At 30.3% G+C, this 15,984-nt stretch overlaps 2 protein-coding genes across 4 annotated transcripts in view; both read left to right on the forward strand.

Annotated features, from left to right (window-relative positions):
* The window catches only part of LOC108750824, a 19,182-nt gene extending 8,986 nt beyond the window's left edge, over positions 1–10,196 (forward strand). Inside the window, exons 2-11 of one of the 2 annotated variants that reach the window (XR_001939456.1) lie at positions 1,811–2,347; positions 2,466–2,569; positions 2,688–2,985; positions 3,094–3,211; positions 4,128–4,275; positions 4,548–5,455; positions 6,566–7,133; positions 7,884–8,448; positions 8,551–8,787; positions 10,125–10,196. Coding sequence is in view for 1 of the 2 variants with exons in the window: in XM_018490610.1 (XP_018346112.1) it covers positions 1,811–2,347; positions 2,466–2,569; positions 2,688–2,985; positions 3,094–3,211; positions 4,128–4,275; positions 4,548–5,455; positions 6,566–7,133; positions 7,884–8,448; positions 8,551–8,720 (3,416 nt within the window). In the remaining variant the exon portion in view is untranslated. Of the gene's footprint in view, positions 1–1,810; positions 2,348–2,465; positions 2,570–2,687; positions 2,986–3,093; positions 3,212–4,127; positions 4,276–4,547; positions 5,456–6,565; positions 7,134–7,883; positions 8,449–8,550; positions 9,105–10,124 lie in introns of those variants that run through there. The other variant, XM_018490610.1, reaches the window with a different exon arrangement.
* Positions 10,197–14,486: 4,290 nt separating this feature from the next.
* LOC108750760 (histone-lysine N-methyltransferase setd3) overlaps positions 14,487–15,984 on the forward strand; it is a 30,211-nt gene continuing 28,713 nt past the window's right edge. The window contains exon 1 of one of the 2 annotated variants that reach the window (XM_018490479.1): positions 14,487–14,540. The gene's annotated coding sequence lies outside the window, so the exon portion shown is untranslated. Of the gene's footprint in view, positions 14,541–14,584; positions 14,611–15,984 lie in introns of those variants that run through there. The other variant, XM_018490480.1, reaches the window with a different exon arrangement.

A 15,984-nucleotide genomic window follows, 5' to 3' on the forward strand; every position in this document is an offset into this window, starting at 1 on the left:
TATTATATAAAAAAATATATATTTATTTGTTTATGTTTTTAAAATATTACGTCAATGATGATCAAAATCAGCACAAGTTTATACAAATTCTTCGCAATAACTCATATATTTATGTAAATAAATGAAAATTCGAAATATGACGGACAATTTTGATACGAGGTCTAAAAATAGACATTTCAATTGCTTTTTAAAAATTATTCTAATGTAATTTTTTGCAAAGCTATGACAATTTCAAGTTTTACGTTTACTTAAGAATTTTGAAAATTATTGAAAATATTATAGCTCGATTTTATATAGACAAAAATTAATTAAAACAATTTTTTTCTTTAGTGTGTGAAATCAAAGTACGAAGTATGTACTGTGCAAATTGTTTAAAATGTAAATGCAATATATTTTCAATTTATAGCCATTCATGCATTAAAAAAACATCATTTTCAGGTTAACACTTGAACTTTTTTTTTCTTATATTATAGTTTTTCTTGTAATTCTTATAATTTGGCTAAATTTGTAATCGTGCTCACGAACGACGGCACAACTTCGCCGCATGCGGCATGATTTTTTTTCTTAAAGAAATTTCTGTCTAAGATAAGCGTAAGATCTCAACAGTCAGATAGATTTTTACAATTATTAGAGCTTTTGCAGACAGATACCGATGGCCTCCACAAAGCGTATATTCCAATCATAAATAGAGTTTGACTTTCGGTTACGGACAGCCCGTCTCCTCTCTCAGTCTGTGTTGATCCTCACTACTGAACGTACATGATAATCGATACATTATGTCTGTTTTACATATCTGCGTTCCTTCTCTCTGTACACATTTCAAAAGTTTTTTAGTTCTTTTTTGGACAGATTAATTCAAACTTCTTACACATGATTTCTGGTGAGTTTTTTATGAAATAATTTTTATGGAATTTGTTTAACTTTAGGTATTTTATATTATTTTATTTATACGTATTTGTCCGTTACGTTTTTTGTTTTTAATTTATCCGTTTTATTAACTAGAACTTCAACAATGACAATTTTAATACTTTTGACTGTTCAACCATACGGAAGTTATGTTTCGAGATCAAGACTCACCCGAACTGTGATTATTCGGATTATGCGAATACTTGCGACAATTGAATTTGTTCTGTTACTTTTTATTGTACTAATGTCTGAAGAGGGCTCAAACTGGTAGCCGAAACTTGTTACTTGTAATGTATTAGTTTATAGTTTTATTTTTTGGCGTGATGTTTCATCGCGTTTAATACAATATATAATTTTATGTAAAAATTAAAAAATGTGGTTGACTCTTACTTCGCCCGTTGATTGAGTTTTGTTATTATGTTTTGAAAGAGTCTTTTGAATTTGTTTATTTATTTGTCCCTACAATGAATTGTTTGACCTCTACGATGCGTTATTTTTCAAAACGGGTTAATACTACGATATCTTATTTTCAACGATGATCTATTCGTACGTCATTATTTGCACTTTTTGTTTATATTTTTAAGTAAAAAGGATAATATTGACTTAATTACTTCTCACAAATCAGAGTCCTTGATTAGCCCTTGTGAGTTCTCGCGCCTCTTACAAATCGAGATGCTTATTTATTGTAAATTCTCTTGCCACAAATCCGGATGCTTGATTATTGTGAGTCTCCTTATAACTTTATTTTTTTAAATATTATATATTTAAGACTTAAGAAACGATCGTAAATATGAATCAAATACGATAGAGAGCGCAAATACGGTCAAAGTTATTTCGAATAATACAATATAAATTGAGCTATCGAATTATATACTATATAGTTGATATCAATTATTTTTTTTAGCTGAAGCAGAAGTAGCAGAGGCACAAATTGCAAAACGCGTAAAATATTCAACGAGGATTTCGGATGCTAGAGAAAAGATGGATGATAATCAAGATCTTAATGACATAAAAACTTATATTTACGAAACAGATAGTTTCGAACATTTAGATATGACAAAGATTAAAAAAGACAAGGAATCCGATAAATCGGAAACTGATTCTATTGATGTACCAAATAGCATAGATTCTGAAGTAGAGCCAAACAAAATTGATATGACTTCTAATAGATCGGTAAATTCTTCGTCAGCTGCAAGTAGTCCCTCCGCAACATCACAAAGATCAAAAGGTAGTCTTATTTCTGGTGGTGGCAGTCCAGGAGGAAGGCATAAAAATGTTGATATGTCAAATCCTTTATATAAAGAGCCATTTAAATATGGATGGAAGCGAGAATTAGTGTATAGAGCTAGTAATGACTCTTCTTCCAAAAAAATGGCTGATATATATTACTACACACCAGCGGGAAAAAAAGTTAGAAGTTTTAGAGAAGTTGCAGAATCTCGTAAGTATGCAAAAAAAAAGATATATTAAATCAATTGCTCAAGTAGCAAGCTAACGTCATTTTGACATCAATTTGCTACATGGGTATGGATATATTAAAATTGTGATTTTTGTTACAGTTAATTCGAAGGAGTTAACTATTGACAATTTCACATTCTTTAAAGAACCTATTGGACTCAACGATTCTGAAAAGGAGGTTATTCGAGATGCTAAAAGAATGCGAGTACGTATTTTCACACACATAAATTTTAAATTTTTGGAGTTCTTGCTTTTATTAAATTTATTTTTTTTAAGTTTTAAGCTTTTTTAAATATAGATTTGTTATTTATTGGATATTTCAGGGATCTATAGGATCTGCAAAGAAATATAAAAGAACTGTACAAATGAAAAAGATTATACAAGAACCTGAAGCAAAAAAACCAGTACAAGAACCTGTAATCAAAAAGTTGTCACATGAATCCAGCACACCAAAAAAGCCTCCGGTACAAGAACCCCCTGCTCCTGCTCCTGCCCCTGCACCTGCAGAAATTTCAAAACTTGTTCCTGCATCTGTGTCAGTACCTACAAAAACAATTAAATCAGCAAAAGTGATTTCAACATATAGAACAAGAACAACTACAAGGAAAACTCCTCAGATAAGTATGTTCTTATATCCATATATATTATATATATTATGCTATTTTTTCCGATTATTTTATATTACAAATTTATTATTCGTATGAATTTATTATGAAATTTGTATTGCAGAAATTAAATCATCAGCTCAAGAAAGTGAGATGCTTCCACCTCAGCGGACTACAAATACAAGAAGAAATCAACAACCAATTGAGAAGACTATACCAGTTAAAACCAAAAGATTGATAACGTGAGTATTTTAATTATTTAAAAAAGCGAATAATTAAAGGGTTGGGCTCTTGAGATATTAAATAAATAATAAATAAAGCAAAAAACGGGCAATTAAGAGCCTTAATAAAAAGTCACACTACGAACGTTATGTTCCTACAAGAAATTTAGCCTAATTTTATCTGTTTTGTTAATCTTAATTTAATTTTATTTATATTATTGTACAGCTATACATCGGTGCAGTAGCTCGCACTTAATTAAACAGCTAACTGACAGTTACACTCACCCCAGATTTGGTAATCTGTGAAACTTCTTTACTGCACTCGATTTCTTGGATGTTTTGAATATCGAATTGTTATCAAGAATTGCTATTATTTAAGACTGCTGAGAATGGCTCGAATTGAGCCGAAACGTTCAATTTTTATAGTTATGTAAGAGATAATACAATTTATATTTATGTTTATATGATAAATATAGCAATTACCGTGTATTAAGGCTCTTAATTGCCCGTTTTTGTATTTTATTTATTATTTGTTTAATTATTTAATCTTTCATATATCGGGTGTTTCAGACCACTTGTACGACCCTTTTATCTTCGCAAGATAAGGTCCAATCGTAAAACTGTTCTTACACTTCATATTCAACTAAATATTTTATGGAAAGCGCAAAATTTGTGCATATTAATAGATTTATTTCATGTGCAAATATAAATTAAAATATGGAATTATGTAGCATATGCTATATAATTTTTAAATGCTATATATAATTTAATATGCTATATACATATATGCACAAAAATTGCTGCCTTTAGATGAGAGAGGAGTTGTGTCTATAATTTTCATAACCATTTTTCCCTTTGATCCTATTTTATACATCCTTAATGGGGAATCTTTGTGTTTTTTCCTGAATTCCTTTCCCCATCAACGCACATCTTACAGGCCCAAAGTTCAAGAGCCATGCAGCATAAGATGTTCGACAAGTATGGGATTAATACCAAGTTTACAATGTCGAGTTTGTCTCTGTTTATATCATCCTGAATGTGTCGATGGCATGGAGTTTGCAGGCAATGATGATTACGTCTGCAAGGTAGGTTTATTATGCAGTTAAATAATTTTAATATATATAGTATATGCGTATTATTGAGTTACTTCAGAGATATCTTCTTATAGGCTTTTTATTTTAAAACTGAAACACCATATTTTTTTGTAATTAAGGAATTGCCTTTTGAAATATAAAATTTTGGAATATAAAATTGTATATTATATATATAAAGTTATTTACTGCACATTCCATTTAAATAATCTTAATATTAAAATGATTTGAATTATTATGCTTATATAAGAATAAATCTGTTGTAGAATTGTCAGCCGGATACTAAAGAATCTCAAATGCCAAACAATCCTTCTTTAACACCGCCTCCATTGATTCCGATTAGTATGTTAAGTGCACAAAATGCAAAATCAATAAAACATCAGACTAATTCATCTCTTCCGAAATTGCAAAGAATTCCAAAGTCCGATGGTGCAGAAGTGCAAACAAAAAATTCTTCTAAAACTATCAAAATACCTTCCTCAAACTCATCTTCAACCATAGACAAAAAGGAAAGTACCTGGTTTCCTCAGACAGAAAATGAATTTTTGCAAAGTCATGATGGTACTATGCCGAAACCGGCTCAAAATATTGCTGTAATGGGCGGTAAAAGATATATTGTAGTACCAAAAAATAATGCAATGGCAGTTCAACCAGCTATAACAGTAAAACCAGACAAAATTGGCGATAAGCCACCAATACTTCAAGACGGTTTACTTACCGATATTACGGACAATATTATAGAGAATTCTATTACGAATTTATGTGCATCTCCATCTTTAAATATTGATTTACCTGAAAAAATAAATATTACACCTGATAAAGAAATTTCAAAAGACGTAATTCATCAAACAGATCTTGTATCTTCTGATACCACTGAAATGACTGAAATATATGATGATAAAGATAAGGATAGTAATAATACTCCTAAAAGAGATAATGCTATTAAAAATATATTAGAAAACGAATCTTTTACTGCCAATACAGATCATGTTTCAGAAAAAAAAATAGACACAAATTGTACGTTACCTGAAAGTAAATCTGTATGTACACCAGTACATGCGGCAAATATTACAAATACTCTTGAAGCAAGTGCAGAAACTGAAACAATTAAAACAGATCGACAACAGTCGTTATCAAATAAAGTGGGTACAGTATCGAAAATCAAAACTAGCAAGTAAGTGTATGTGCTTGTTACATAGGCACTTTTGTGTTTTATTTCTTATTTAGAATATTTTTTTGAATAATTTAAGTTTACGGCAACTTTTTGAGGTTTTGGCAGTTGCTTTGTGTACGTATTGTATTTACAAAGTTTAGTAAAAAAGAAAATACTCTTTCTATAATAATCCACGCTTTATCTAATTAAACGTTATATTCTTTTATTTTTTACGTACTTTACAAGCTTGACTGTACATTAGATTTTATATTGTATAATATTTTAGATTGTATATTAGAATCTTATTTTATATAGCGACACATATGATAACGGACCCTTTATGGCCTATTTTATATTATAAATGAATTATGATATATAAAATTGTAAATGCAATATATATACTGATGTTTATTATATTTGAAAATATAAAGATGCAACATTAAAAATGAATTTGATTTTATCTTATGATCGAAGCACACTGCCTTAGCTTCTTAGAAATGCGGCCAAATTTATAACAAATGTAAAACAAAAGACGCACCCGTTGATTATTACGGTTTTTATGTAATTGTAGTATCAAGGTAAATTAATTTTTATTAATTCTTAAATCTAAGCATTAGTTTTATTCGATGTTGAAATGCACATTTATGTATAATATAAATATATAAATGTTTACATTCATGCTGCAATTACAAAGTTATTGATAAGTGCTTCAGTGAAAAAAATCTAATTCATTTTTACTTTTTATATTTGCAGATATAAAGACATGTGTGCGAGCTGAAACAAAAACTCCTAGTGCGTTTTCCCATAAATTCTCACAATCCTCCGCCATCCCATATCCTTTTTATTTCCATATTTATTGTTTCATTTTGAATCTGTTACTTTCTTGATAAGAATATATACATTCGCGAGATTATTTTTATCAGAGGCTTTTTATTGAAAATTATAGTACAAACAAATAATTTTTAATCATTGCGTCTTAAAAAAGCCTCTTTAAAAAAATACTCTTTTGTTTCTATTTTATAAATTTTAGGAAATAAATATTGTCTTTTCAATGTGTATTATGATATAAGAATTTCCACAAATATAGTTGATGTCAAACTTTTAAAATGCATATTTTTTAAATATTTTCAGGAGGAAGCAAAACCAACAGGAATTAGAGCCACAACAGAATTTCATGAATACATTTTGCGCCGGTTATCATTCCTTGCTGCGTATTTTTCAATATCTTAAGGTCCAAGAATTATTGCGAGCCGGACGAGTTTGTAAAACGTGGCGTGATCTCGCTGCACATCAAACTCTATGGAAGACTGTACGAATGAAAAACAGTCAAGTAACTGATTGGGATGGTTTGGCGGATACATTACAGAAACGTGGCACGCATCATCTAGATCTCAGGAAGATGCTAATTGCTGGCGAGTCCGATAGCATCTGGAAGAAATTCTTGACTGTCATACCACGAGTAACCAGTCTCGTGAAGCTTGAACTATGCAGATGTCCCGTTTCGGTTGTGGAAGAAGTTATTAAGACTTGTCCACAATTAGAAGTATTTAGTGCGATGTCGATCAAATGTGAATCTCTTACATTAGAATCGATCGGAAATTTAAGTCGATGTCAAGAACTCAGACTCAAAGCAATATCTGGAATGTCCTTACAACAAGATCTTACACCTTTACAAGAATTAAAACACTTAACACAATTGGTAAGAATCTATGTAGAGGTGAACAAATAAGCATTTGCATATTCGAATTTAATCAAATCATTATAACATAATATTGACAAATTAGAGACTTAAATCTTCATGCATATAAGTAAACAAATAATAATCGCGGTTGTAATAATGTATTATTTTAAAGGTATCAATGACTATTTATTGTATACTGAGAGAAATGTTCAGTATATATAACCATTCAATCATCGATTTTGTTGATATGTGACTAATAAATACTTTCTTACTCTTTTATATTTAAAAATTGTGTCGTCCTAACTAAAATTTTTATTATTCTAACCGTTATTCTAATCAAAATTTAGTTATCGTAAATTTTAGGACAATATAATTTTTAAATGAAAAAGTAAGAAAGTTTTTGTTAGTCACATTTCAACAAAATATATGATTATACAAAACGTTTCTTTCAGTATATCAAAACCTAATTTAAAGCTAATTGTTATGCTAATTTGTACCTTTCATTGGTTTAAACAAAAGAAATAGTATTTTTAAAAATGAATAGCATGTTCTTCACATTGTAAGCCAATAAGCACATGCATTTGCACGAAGATTGGTAAGCGCTGATACAAAATTCGAATTTGAATTTGTTTGAACTAATTCGCACAGCTCTAAATCTATGTTTCTCCAACATAATTTCTATTTTATGATTTTTTTGTGCTTTATTTTTATTATACGATATTAGAAAATATCTTATTTAAAATAATATATTATGTTTCTTTTATACAGAGTTTAACATCAGTTAAGGAACTCGGGAAGAAAAAAATCAACGTTTTACAATCATTGACAAACTTGGAGACATTAGAATTAGGCGAATGCTCCGATTTTCCTGACAAATTTGGAACTACTGTTTTAATCAATTTAAATAAATTGGAACGTCTTAGACTTGAAAAAGGTCAAGGATCGTGTTGTACATTTGATATCCTTGAAGGCGTATCGAAATTGCAAAATTTGAGTCAGATGGAATTGGTCAATTTTGATGTGAAGAATGGTTTTGACAAATGTCTGGCTAATTGCAAGAACATCAAAAGGTTATTAATTATACCGACTTATATATCCCAATCGGCGACATCTAACAACATGGTGCTTGGAGGTGTCACAGAATTGTCAGACAATTTAACGCATTTTATATGGGGTGTTACGCTTGAATTACTCAGAGTTACGGAACTGTTTATCGATCAGTGCAATCTTATGAAAAAACAAATTACAGGGGATTCTATACCAGTTTTAAAACCTGTTCCCTGCTTAAGATTAATTTCGGATATTGAGGATGAGAACGAGAACCAAAAAGAAGGTATATTAACTTAAAGAACTAGCTATCAGCTAACTGATATTAACATTATTATCTCCACAAATAATCTATTAAATTGTGAAATATTATTTAATAATTTTACAGCTGATGATAAACAGCAACCACAACAAACGGGTCCGCAAGTCGATATTTTGCCATTGCCACAATTGCAGAAGCTTCTTTTAACCGCATTACCCAAGACACGAGTTAAGATCTTGAAGATTCCTTTTCACGCTACGTGGAGACAAAGCATTTCTGATACTACCACGCAATAGAAACGAGGTGATATTAGTTTGAAGTCGAATGGGACAAATAGAATTAAAGCGACATTTGAAGATTTTTGTAAGTTAACTTGTAAAATTGATATAGTGTCCGTGCTTCTATATCTACTATTTTTCGCATGGAAAATAACTTATATATTTAGGTACTATGAGTTTTATAATCTTCAACGATTAATAACCTTTCGCAACGTATTGGTACACACTGCGGTATATTTAATATTTTTGTGATAAATACGTGGGACCATGTATCATGCACCACCTTTGCCATAGGCAAAATGATACGACAAGCTGGTACCCTTGTATGGGTTAATTTAATCAAATAAAATTTTGACTTTTATATATCACGATTTTACTTTCTCGAAGATAATGAAAAAATGATATAGATTTGTACTGTCAAAGTTGATTTGTACCAATACGCGTTTAAAGTAATGAAGCGTTGATTAAAACGATTTGTTTCATTTTTATTTTAACGTGTATATTTCTTAATAATGAATGTGTCAGTTTAGAAATATTAATTTCTTATCTTAAAAATCCAAATCATACATATATTTGTATGTATGTAATCGATCATGATTACACACATATACACAAATATGTGCATGTTTGGATTTTTAAGGTAAGAAATTAATATTTCTAAACTGACATATTCATTATTCAGAAATATACACAATTAAAAAGGTGTTTGAAAGCGAAACAAATTGTTTTAAATGCTTCAATATTTGGAGTATTGTTAAGGTTCCTGAGTAGTCACCATAGCCATATTGAATTGTGCCGGTAGAAGCGAGAAATGACACGTTAATTTTTATTATATGCCATTTATAAATAAAAACAATTTGGGGAAAACAAAGTGATGAGATTGCTTTAAAACATTTGTAAAAATGGACAAAAGTTATGCTTATCCCTTTCGACAGTCAGTAAATAATCGTAAAAAGTCATGTGTAATCATAAAAGGCATGTGTAAGTGAAAATAAACTACGCATGTGCATTGAATAAAAGCACTTAATGTACTTTTATTACTTTTTACGATTATTTATTGACTGTCAAGGGGAATAAGCCTAGCTTTCGTTCATTTTTACAAATATTTTAAAGCAATCATCATTTGGTTTTATTGAAATTGTCTTTATTTATAAATGGCATGTAATAAAAATTAACACGTCATTTCTCGCTTCTGACGTCACGATTTAATATGACAGTGGTGACTATTCAGGAGCCTTTACAAGACATATCTAGTATCGCGAAAGTAGTTAAATTTATAATTTTAACATCAAGTGTCTACTTGAAAAAAATAAGTATAGGATCACATGATCTATATGGCTCTATTTAGAGATTAGGCTGTATAAAATAATTCTATACATATTATAATATTATGTCTCTGTATTAATATCTTTTAATGTTTAGGATACATATGTTTTCCGCTGCAAAGAAACTATGGCAAAATTTGGGATAGTATAGAATATGTAATATACTTACTTTATTGCACACAATACATAATCAAACATACTGTTATGAAAATATTCATTAATTGACATGTACTGAGTACAAATGTGTGTAACTGTAAGTTTTCAATAATGACTTCTATACTCTTAATGAATTTATTTCTTTGTTTTGCTGACTGTGGCTTTATCTTCCCTAAGAAATGTATTAGGTGCGAAAGAGATTTGTATTTTATATGATAATATTATAATCAGGATTTGAAAAAATCCGAGTTTAAAAAATCTAGATTTATTAAGTTTTTTGGGGGTTTTATGCATTTTTATTCTTTAGTTCAATTAAATAAAATAAACTATTCATCATTATTACTTAACTTGAAGTGCATTCCATTTCATGTATGATGTGCATAATGCATCATTTATCCTTGTTTGGTGAACAACAAAGATAAATATATGTCTATGGTGACCATATTTTCTTAAAGAAAATAAAGGATAAATTTTAAAATGTTAGGGCTTTGTTCCTATATGTCTTCAAATCAGTTTGTGGCTGTTAAGAATCTGTGTATAAAATTTTATTCCACAGTATAATCAAATTGAAATAATGCACAGGTTTCTGATAGTTTGAAACTGGTTACAGTTGGACTGTATTAGAACAAATCTTTGATCTGATGAACCTTTGAAATAATAAAAGGTTCGAAATAAAAAATGAAAACAACTGTATGAATAAATTTAATTTTAAAAATTAAGAAATATAAAAAATTAACAAAAACAAATTGCATTTATATGCATGAAACTGTAAAATATTTTCGTAAAAATTAACTTATTAATATAATATTACACATTAGAACGCTAGTTAGAAAAGAACTCGGAAAAGAATTTCCCGTAATGTCAAATAAAGGACAGTAAAGAATAATATTGGAAAATAAAGGACAAAATCGAGTTTTGAAGAAACAAGTTTAAAGAACAGCTACCTAAAATAAAGGACTGTCCTTTACAATAAAGAATGTATTATCTCACTGTTATCACGTCACCACAGAACATATATAAACATGCCACCAACGAGATACTATCACTGTCAGCCCTGGGCAAATTTTTGTGTTTTATCCCCACTATCAATGGGGATAATTAAAGAACAATGACGTTGCCGACAATAAAAATTCATGATTTATTAACTATTTATTAAATATTTCAATAATACATTATTAAATTTATGATTTTTTTATTATATAAATGTTGTATAAATAAGTATGCATACTTTTAATGCTATATCTTAAATATTGCCGAAAAATTATAATTTTTTCTCTGCAATTATCTCTATTGATAATCAAACCCGGATAATAATTTAAATCACAGTTATTAAAATCACAGTTTTAAATCAAAATTTAGTATTATTAAGTTTTAAACATATGTACATGCCTACAAAACTAATAAATCATAAAATTAATACCGTATCATTAGTTTCTTAATCTTAATCACATAAAATTTAATAGGCACGTGAATTTCCATAAGCGCCGACGGTCTTTAATAGTATCTCGTCGGTGATCATGCACATCATGCGCGAAACGAAACACATCTCTAGCGTTGTTTCAGCATTATTAGGCAGTTCTTGCAATAACGTGAATTTAGATACGGTGAACGCTCATGTTATCCTTTTCCTAATTAGTTAAGAAGATAACCTGTTAAGAAGACTCCTAACTAGTTAAGATGACCTTAGCGTTCATCGTATCTAGGGGGTCGATTGTGTATCTTGAAAGAAGGTGAAAATTACAAAAGTGAACAGATACACTAGAATATTCATAATTTAATGGTCAATACCTAGTAAGCATTGTTCACTTTTGTAATTTTTATCTCATTTCAAAATACACAATTGAGCCCTAGACAATGTTAGACGAGCCGGGTTTCAGACGCATGCACGTCCAATGTAGCTTCAGTAACGTGCCGGTCACTAGTAAATAGGAGATCATTAGTCGCCTATGTAAAATTTTTTTCAAAAATGTTAAAAATTTTAATATATCTTACATATGTATATATATATAGAAATATATTATATATATTTTAATATATATGTATACATATGTAAAATATATTAAAATTTTCAACATTTTCAACCCTAAACGACTAATGATCTCTTATTGAAACCCGACTTGTTTAATAACACTGGTACTAGATAAACGATTGCAAAAACTCCCTATTTTCTTATTAAGGTTTGTTTCTATCGAGGTATGTTCCACTCATGGCTCCGGTATACCAACGCGATATGTGACGCGATATGCTGGATTCACACTGGATGTAACGTGCATCGTACGACGTTCAACAACCAATAGTCAGAAAATAGGATTTTACTTCGTATCATAGATACGAAATAAAATTCTGGGTTACACAATTTTTATAAAAAAAGGGGGAGTAATGTTGGTAGCAACAAAAATCCTTGAGGCACTATAGTTTTATTTTCTATGGATTGGTAACATTGAGTGCTTTCCATTTGATGACACAAATCGACGCAAGCGTCGTTCTATCCTTGTTGACATTCAGAGAGTGACAAAGATAGAATGACTTGTCATCAAATGGAAAGTACCTATTTATAAGAAGTAATCCGTTAGCCTGCGACGATCGTGGCCGATCGAGTGTAAAAGCAGCGTAATACATGATAATTCGTGAATTGTTCGTGAACGGCTTGTCATCGTGGAGGTTTTGACTTGATATATGTATATCAAGAGGTTAATAACGTCTTCGAGATTGCTCAGATAAGTTTTATTAAGTATTTTCATTACAAACTGTTGATAATGTTAAACTAAAAACTAATAACTGAAAATAAAATATATAACAAAGTATCGATTTTTTATGAAATAGTAAGAATAAAAGTTTTGTAATGAAAATACTTAATGAAACTTAGCTGAGTAATCTCAAACGTTATTAACTTCTTGATACATATAACTGTTAAAACACGAAACCTCCGCGATGATAGCCGTTCACGAACAGTTCACAAATTATGTTATACTACTTTTACACTCGATCGACGCAAACTAACGGATTATTACTTATAAATGTTACCAATCTGTAGAAAATAAAACTATGATGCCTCAAGGGTTTTTGTTGCTACCAACATTATCCCCTCTTTTTTTATGAAAATTGTGCAAATTCTGCTTTTTAATTGGTTGCAGAACGTCGTACGACGCACGTCGGATCCAGTGTGAATTCAGCAATACGCAACATGCGATGCGCAATAACCAATCAACATACTGCTTTTTTAGAAGAATTATACGTTGATTGGATATCGCGTTGCATGTCGCGTATCGTATCGCATATCGTGCTTGGTGTCGGCCATTAACGCTCGCGAAAGTCATTTTATCCTTATAGTTTTTAAATATTAAATAAGGATGCTCGCGAGCTTTGCAAATTCAGTGAAACGCTCATAATTTAATTTTAATCTCGATTTAACTACTTTAAGGATCAGTTTCACCAACGCCGATCAAGCTTAATTGTGATTAGAACTGTTAACCGCAATTGTTGATTCTGCTAAACAATAAACGCGATTGGTCAGTCAACGGCCGATTAAGCTAACTGGCGTTCGTGAAACTGGCTCTTTGGCCGGTATTCATAGTCAGATCTTATATTCAAGACCGCCTTAAGAAGTCATGAACCAATCAGAAGGCTGCATTAGCGTTTTAAAACATTACTTAAGACGGTCTTGAAATAAGACTTGACTATGAATACCGGCCTTTGTATTGATAATCGATCAGCTGCGAACCCGATAATCCCGGTTTTGATTGGTGATCACTCAACCAATCAGCAAGCGAATCTCATTTACGCATCTCTAATAAATATAGGACTCTACTAGTGGCTAATCATCAAATTCAGTTCTTCACGATTATTCATGACAAAGCGAGAAATGCGAAAATCTACTCATTGAACCTTGGAGTTCCTGGAGAAGCTTCGCCTGAGAGTTGATTGTGTATCTCGAAATGAGGTGAAAATTACAGAAGTGAGCAAAGGTTACTAGATATTGACCAATTAAATAATGAAAATTCTAGTGAACTTGTTCACTTTTGTAATTTTTATCTCATTTCGACTATGGTCAAAGTCTTGCTGCAAATGCTTTGAAGCGTTTAATGGACCAATTAGAAGAAAGAATTTTACAAACTGACCAATTAAAAAACGCTTCAAAGCATTTGCAGCATCGCATTGACCGTACCGTCAGCCGGTGGCGTCAACTGTAGTTGGAACTCGGAACTCCACCCTTCGCTCCGCGAAGTAGTATCGGCCAATGTCGGCCCTGAGAGACATCATTACAATACATATTTTTGGGCGAAGCTGGTGTGTGTAGTCTTATCCTCGTAGCTGTGAGGGAATCTGACTCGTGAGTCACCAATTTGAAAGATTAAAAGTAAGGAAAGTGAAGCCTTTATTTCCCCGCAGAGACTATCATAGGATCTTCGATCCAAAATCAAAGCATGGTACGGACCCTTTTTTTAGATCGGAAAACCCAACAGGAGGACAAAAAGAAAAAGAAGAACTGTCGTTGGTGAAACTAGTCTTTATAAATAATGAACTTTATAGAAAGTTTCAATTTTAATTTTAATTCAATGCATTGTGAATAGGAACCTATTTAATGTTGCATTAAATGAAGATGAATTAAAATTTTTATGTGTTCTACAATTTGAAAATTATTATCTTTTTCAGAGATAGCCATTTAGACATAATACATTCTGATGCAAATGTGGCCTATCTTTCAAGACTTTTGCTTGTAATATTCCCTAACTTAAATTACGTTCACATTAATCATTTTATTAGTGCAAGCTGACAGCTTTGACTTAACTTTCTAAAATGTAAAAATTCAAATGTAGACAAATTCTAGATATAGTAAGCGTCACAATCTAATAAAATAAAGAAGTGAAAGAGACATAGTTAAGCTGTAAAGACTATTATCTTCGTCTATTGTATCTTGCCAAATATTCAAACTAATAAGGAAGTCACTATAATAAAATTAAATAAAAAACTTTGGCTTAGTACTAAATTCTTAATATATATGTTGAGATTTAAAATGGAAATGACGAGTCAAGACAAAAGAATTGTTTATAAAAAGATATATTATAAAGTTCACGAAAAAAATCTTGTGTTGACTCAGTGGTAATTTTTTCTTGATATATTTGTCAAATTATTAAATTGCTTGTCAATTTAATTTGTGATATTACTACAGTAGTTCAGTTGTACTTCTAAATCCAAAAAATCAATTCGGCACGCAGTTTAAATGACTACATATATAGTATATAAATTCACATAGAATTATTTAAGCACTTAAGACAGCTTCAACCTATAGACATTATTGCTTACTTGTATATTCTGTGCATACAATAAATAAAATTACCTATAAGAATCTAAGTGGTTAAAGCTGAATATACACAAGAGAAAATTTAACTGTTACCTGAAATCCATATTCAAAAAGTATAATAAGCCGGAATCAGAGTTCTTGAAGATACGAGTAAGAATACTTGATATACTTCTGATATGTATATATTTCGAACGTATCGTTAATGGAAAGTTAAGTCAAACTTGTCAGCTTGTACAGTGGTTAATTGTGTGCCTACATGAACATAATTTAAGAGAATACTGCGACCAAGTCTTGAAAGTCCACATTTGAATCGGAACATACTATGTTTAAGTGGCTATATTTCTGAAAAAAATAATTTTCATATTACATAACACAGAAATTATAATCTTCATTTAATGTAATGTTAAATAAATTCTAATTCACGATACATTCGAAATTTTCTAAAAAGTTTTGTACCTCTAAAATATCATTACTTAACATTATATATATATTAAATATT

This window comes from Trachymyrmex septentrionalis, unplaced genomic scaffold (assembly GCF_001594115.1).
Source record: "Trachymyrmex septentrionalis isolate Tsep2-gDNA-1 unplaced genomic scaffold, Tsep1.0 scaffold37, whole genome shotgun sequence".
Taxonomy (NCBI): Eukaryota; Metazoa; Arthropoda; class Insecta; order Hymenoptera; family Formicidae; genus Trachymyrmex; species Trachymyrmex septentrionalis.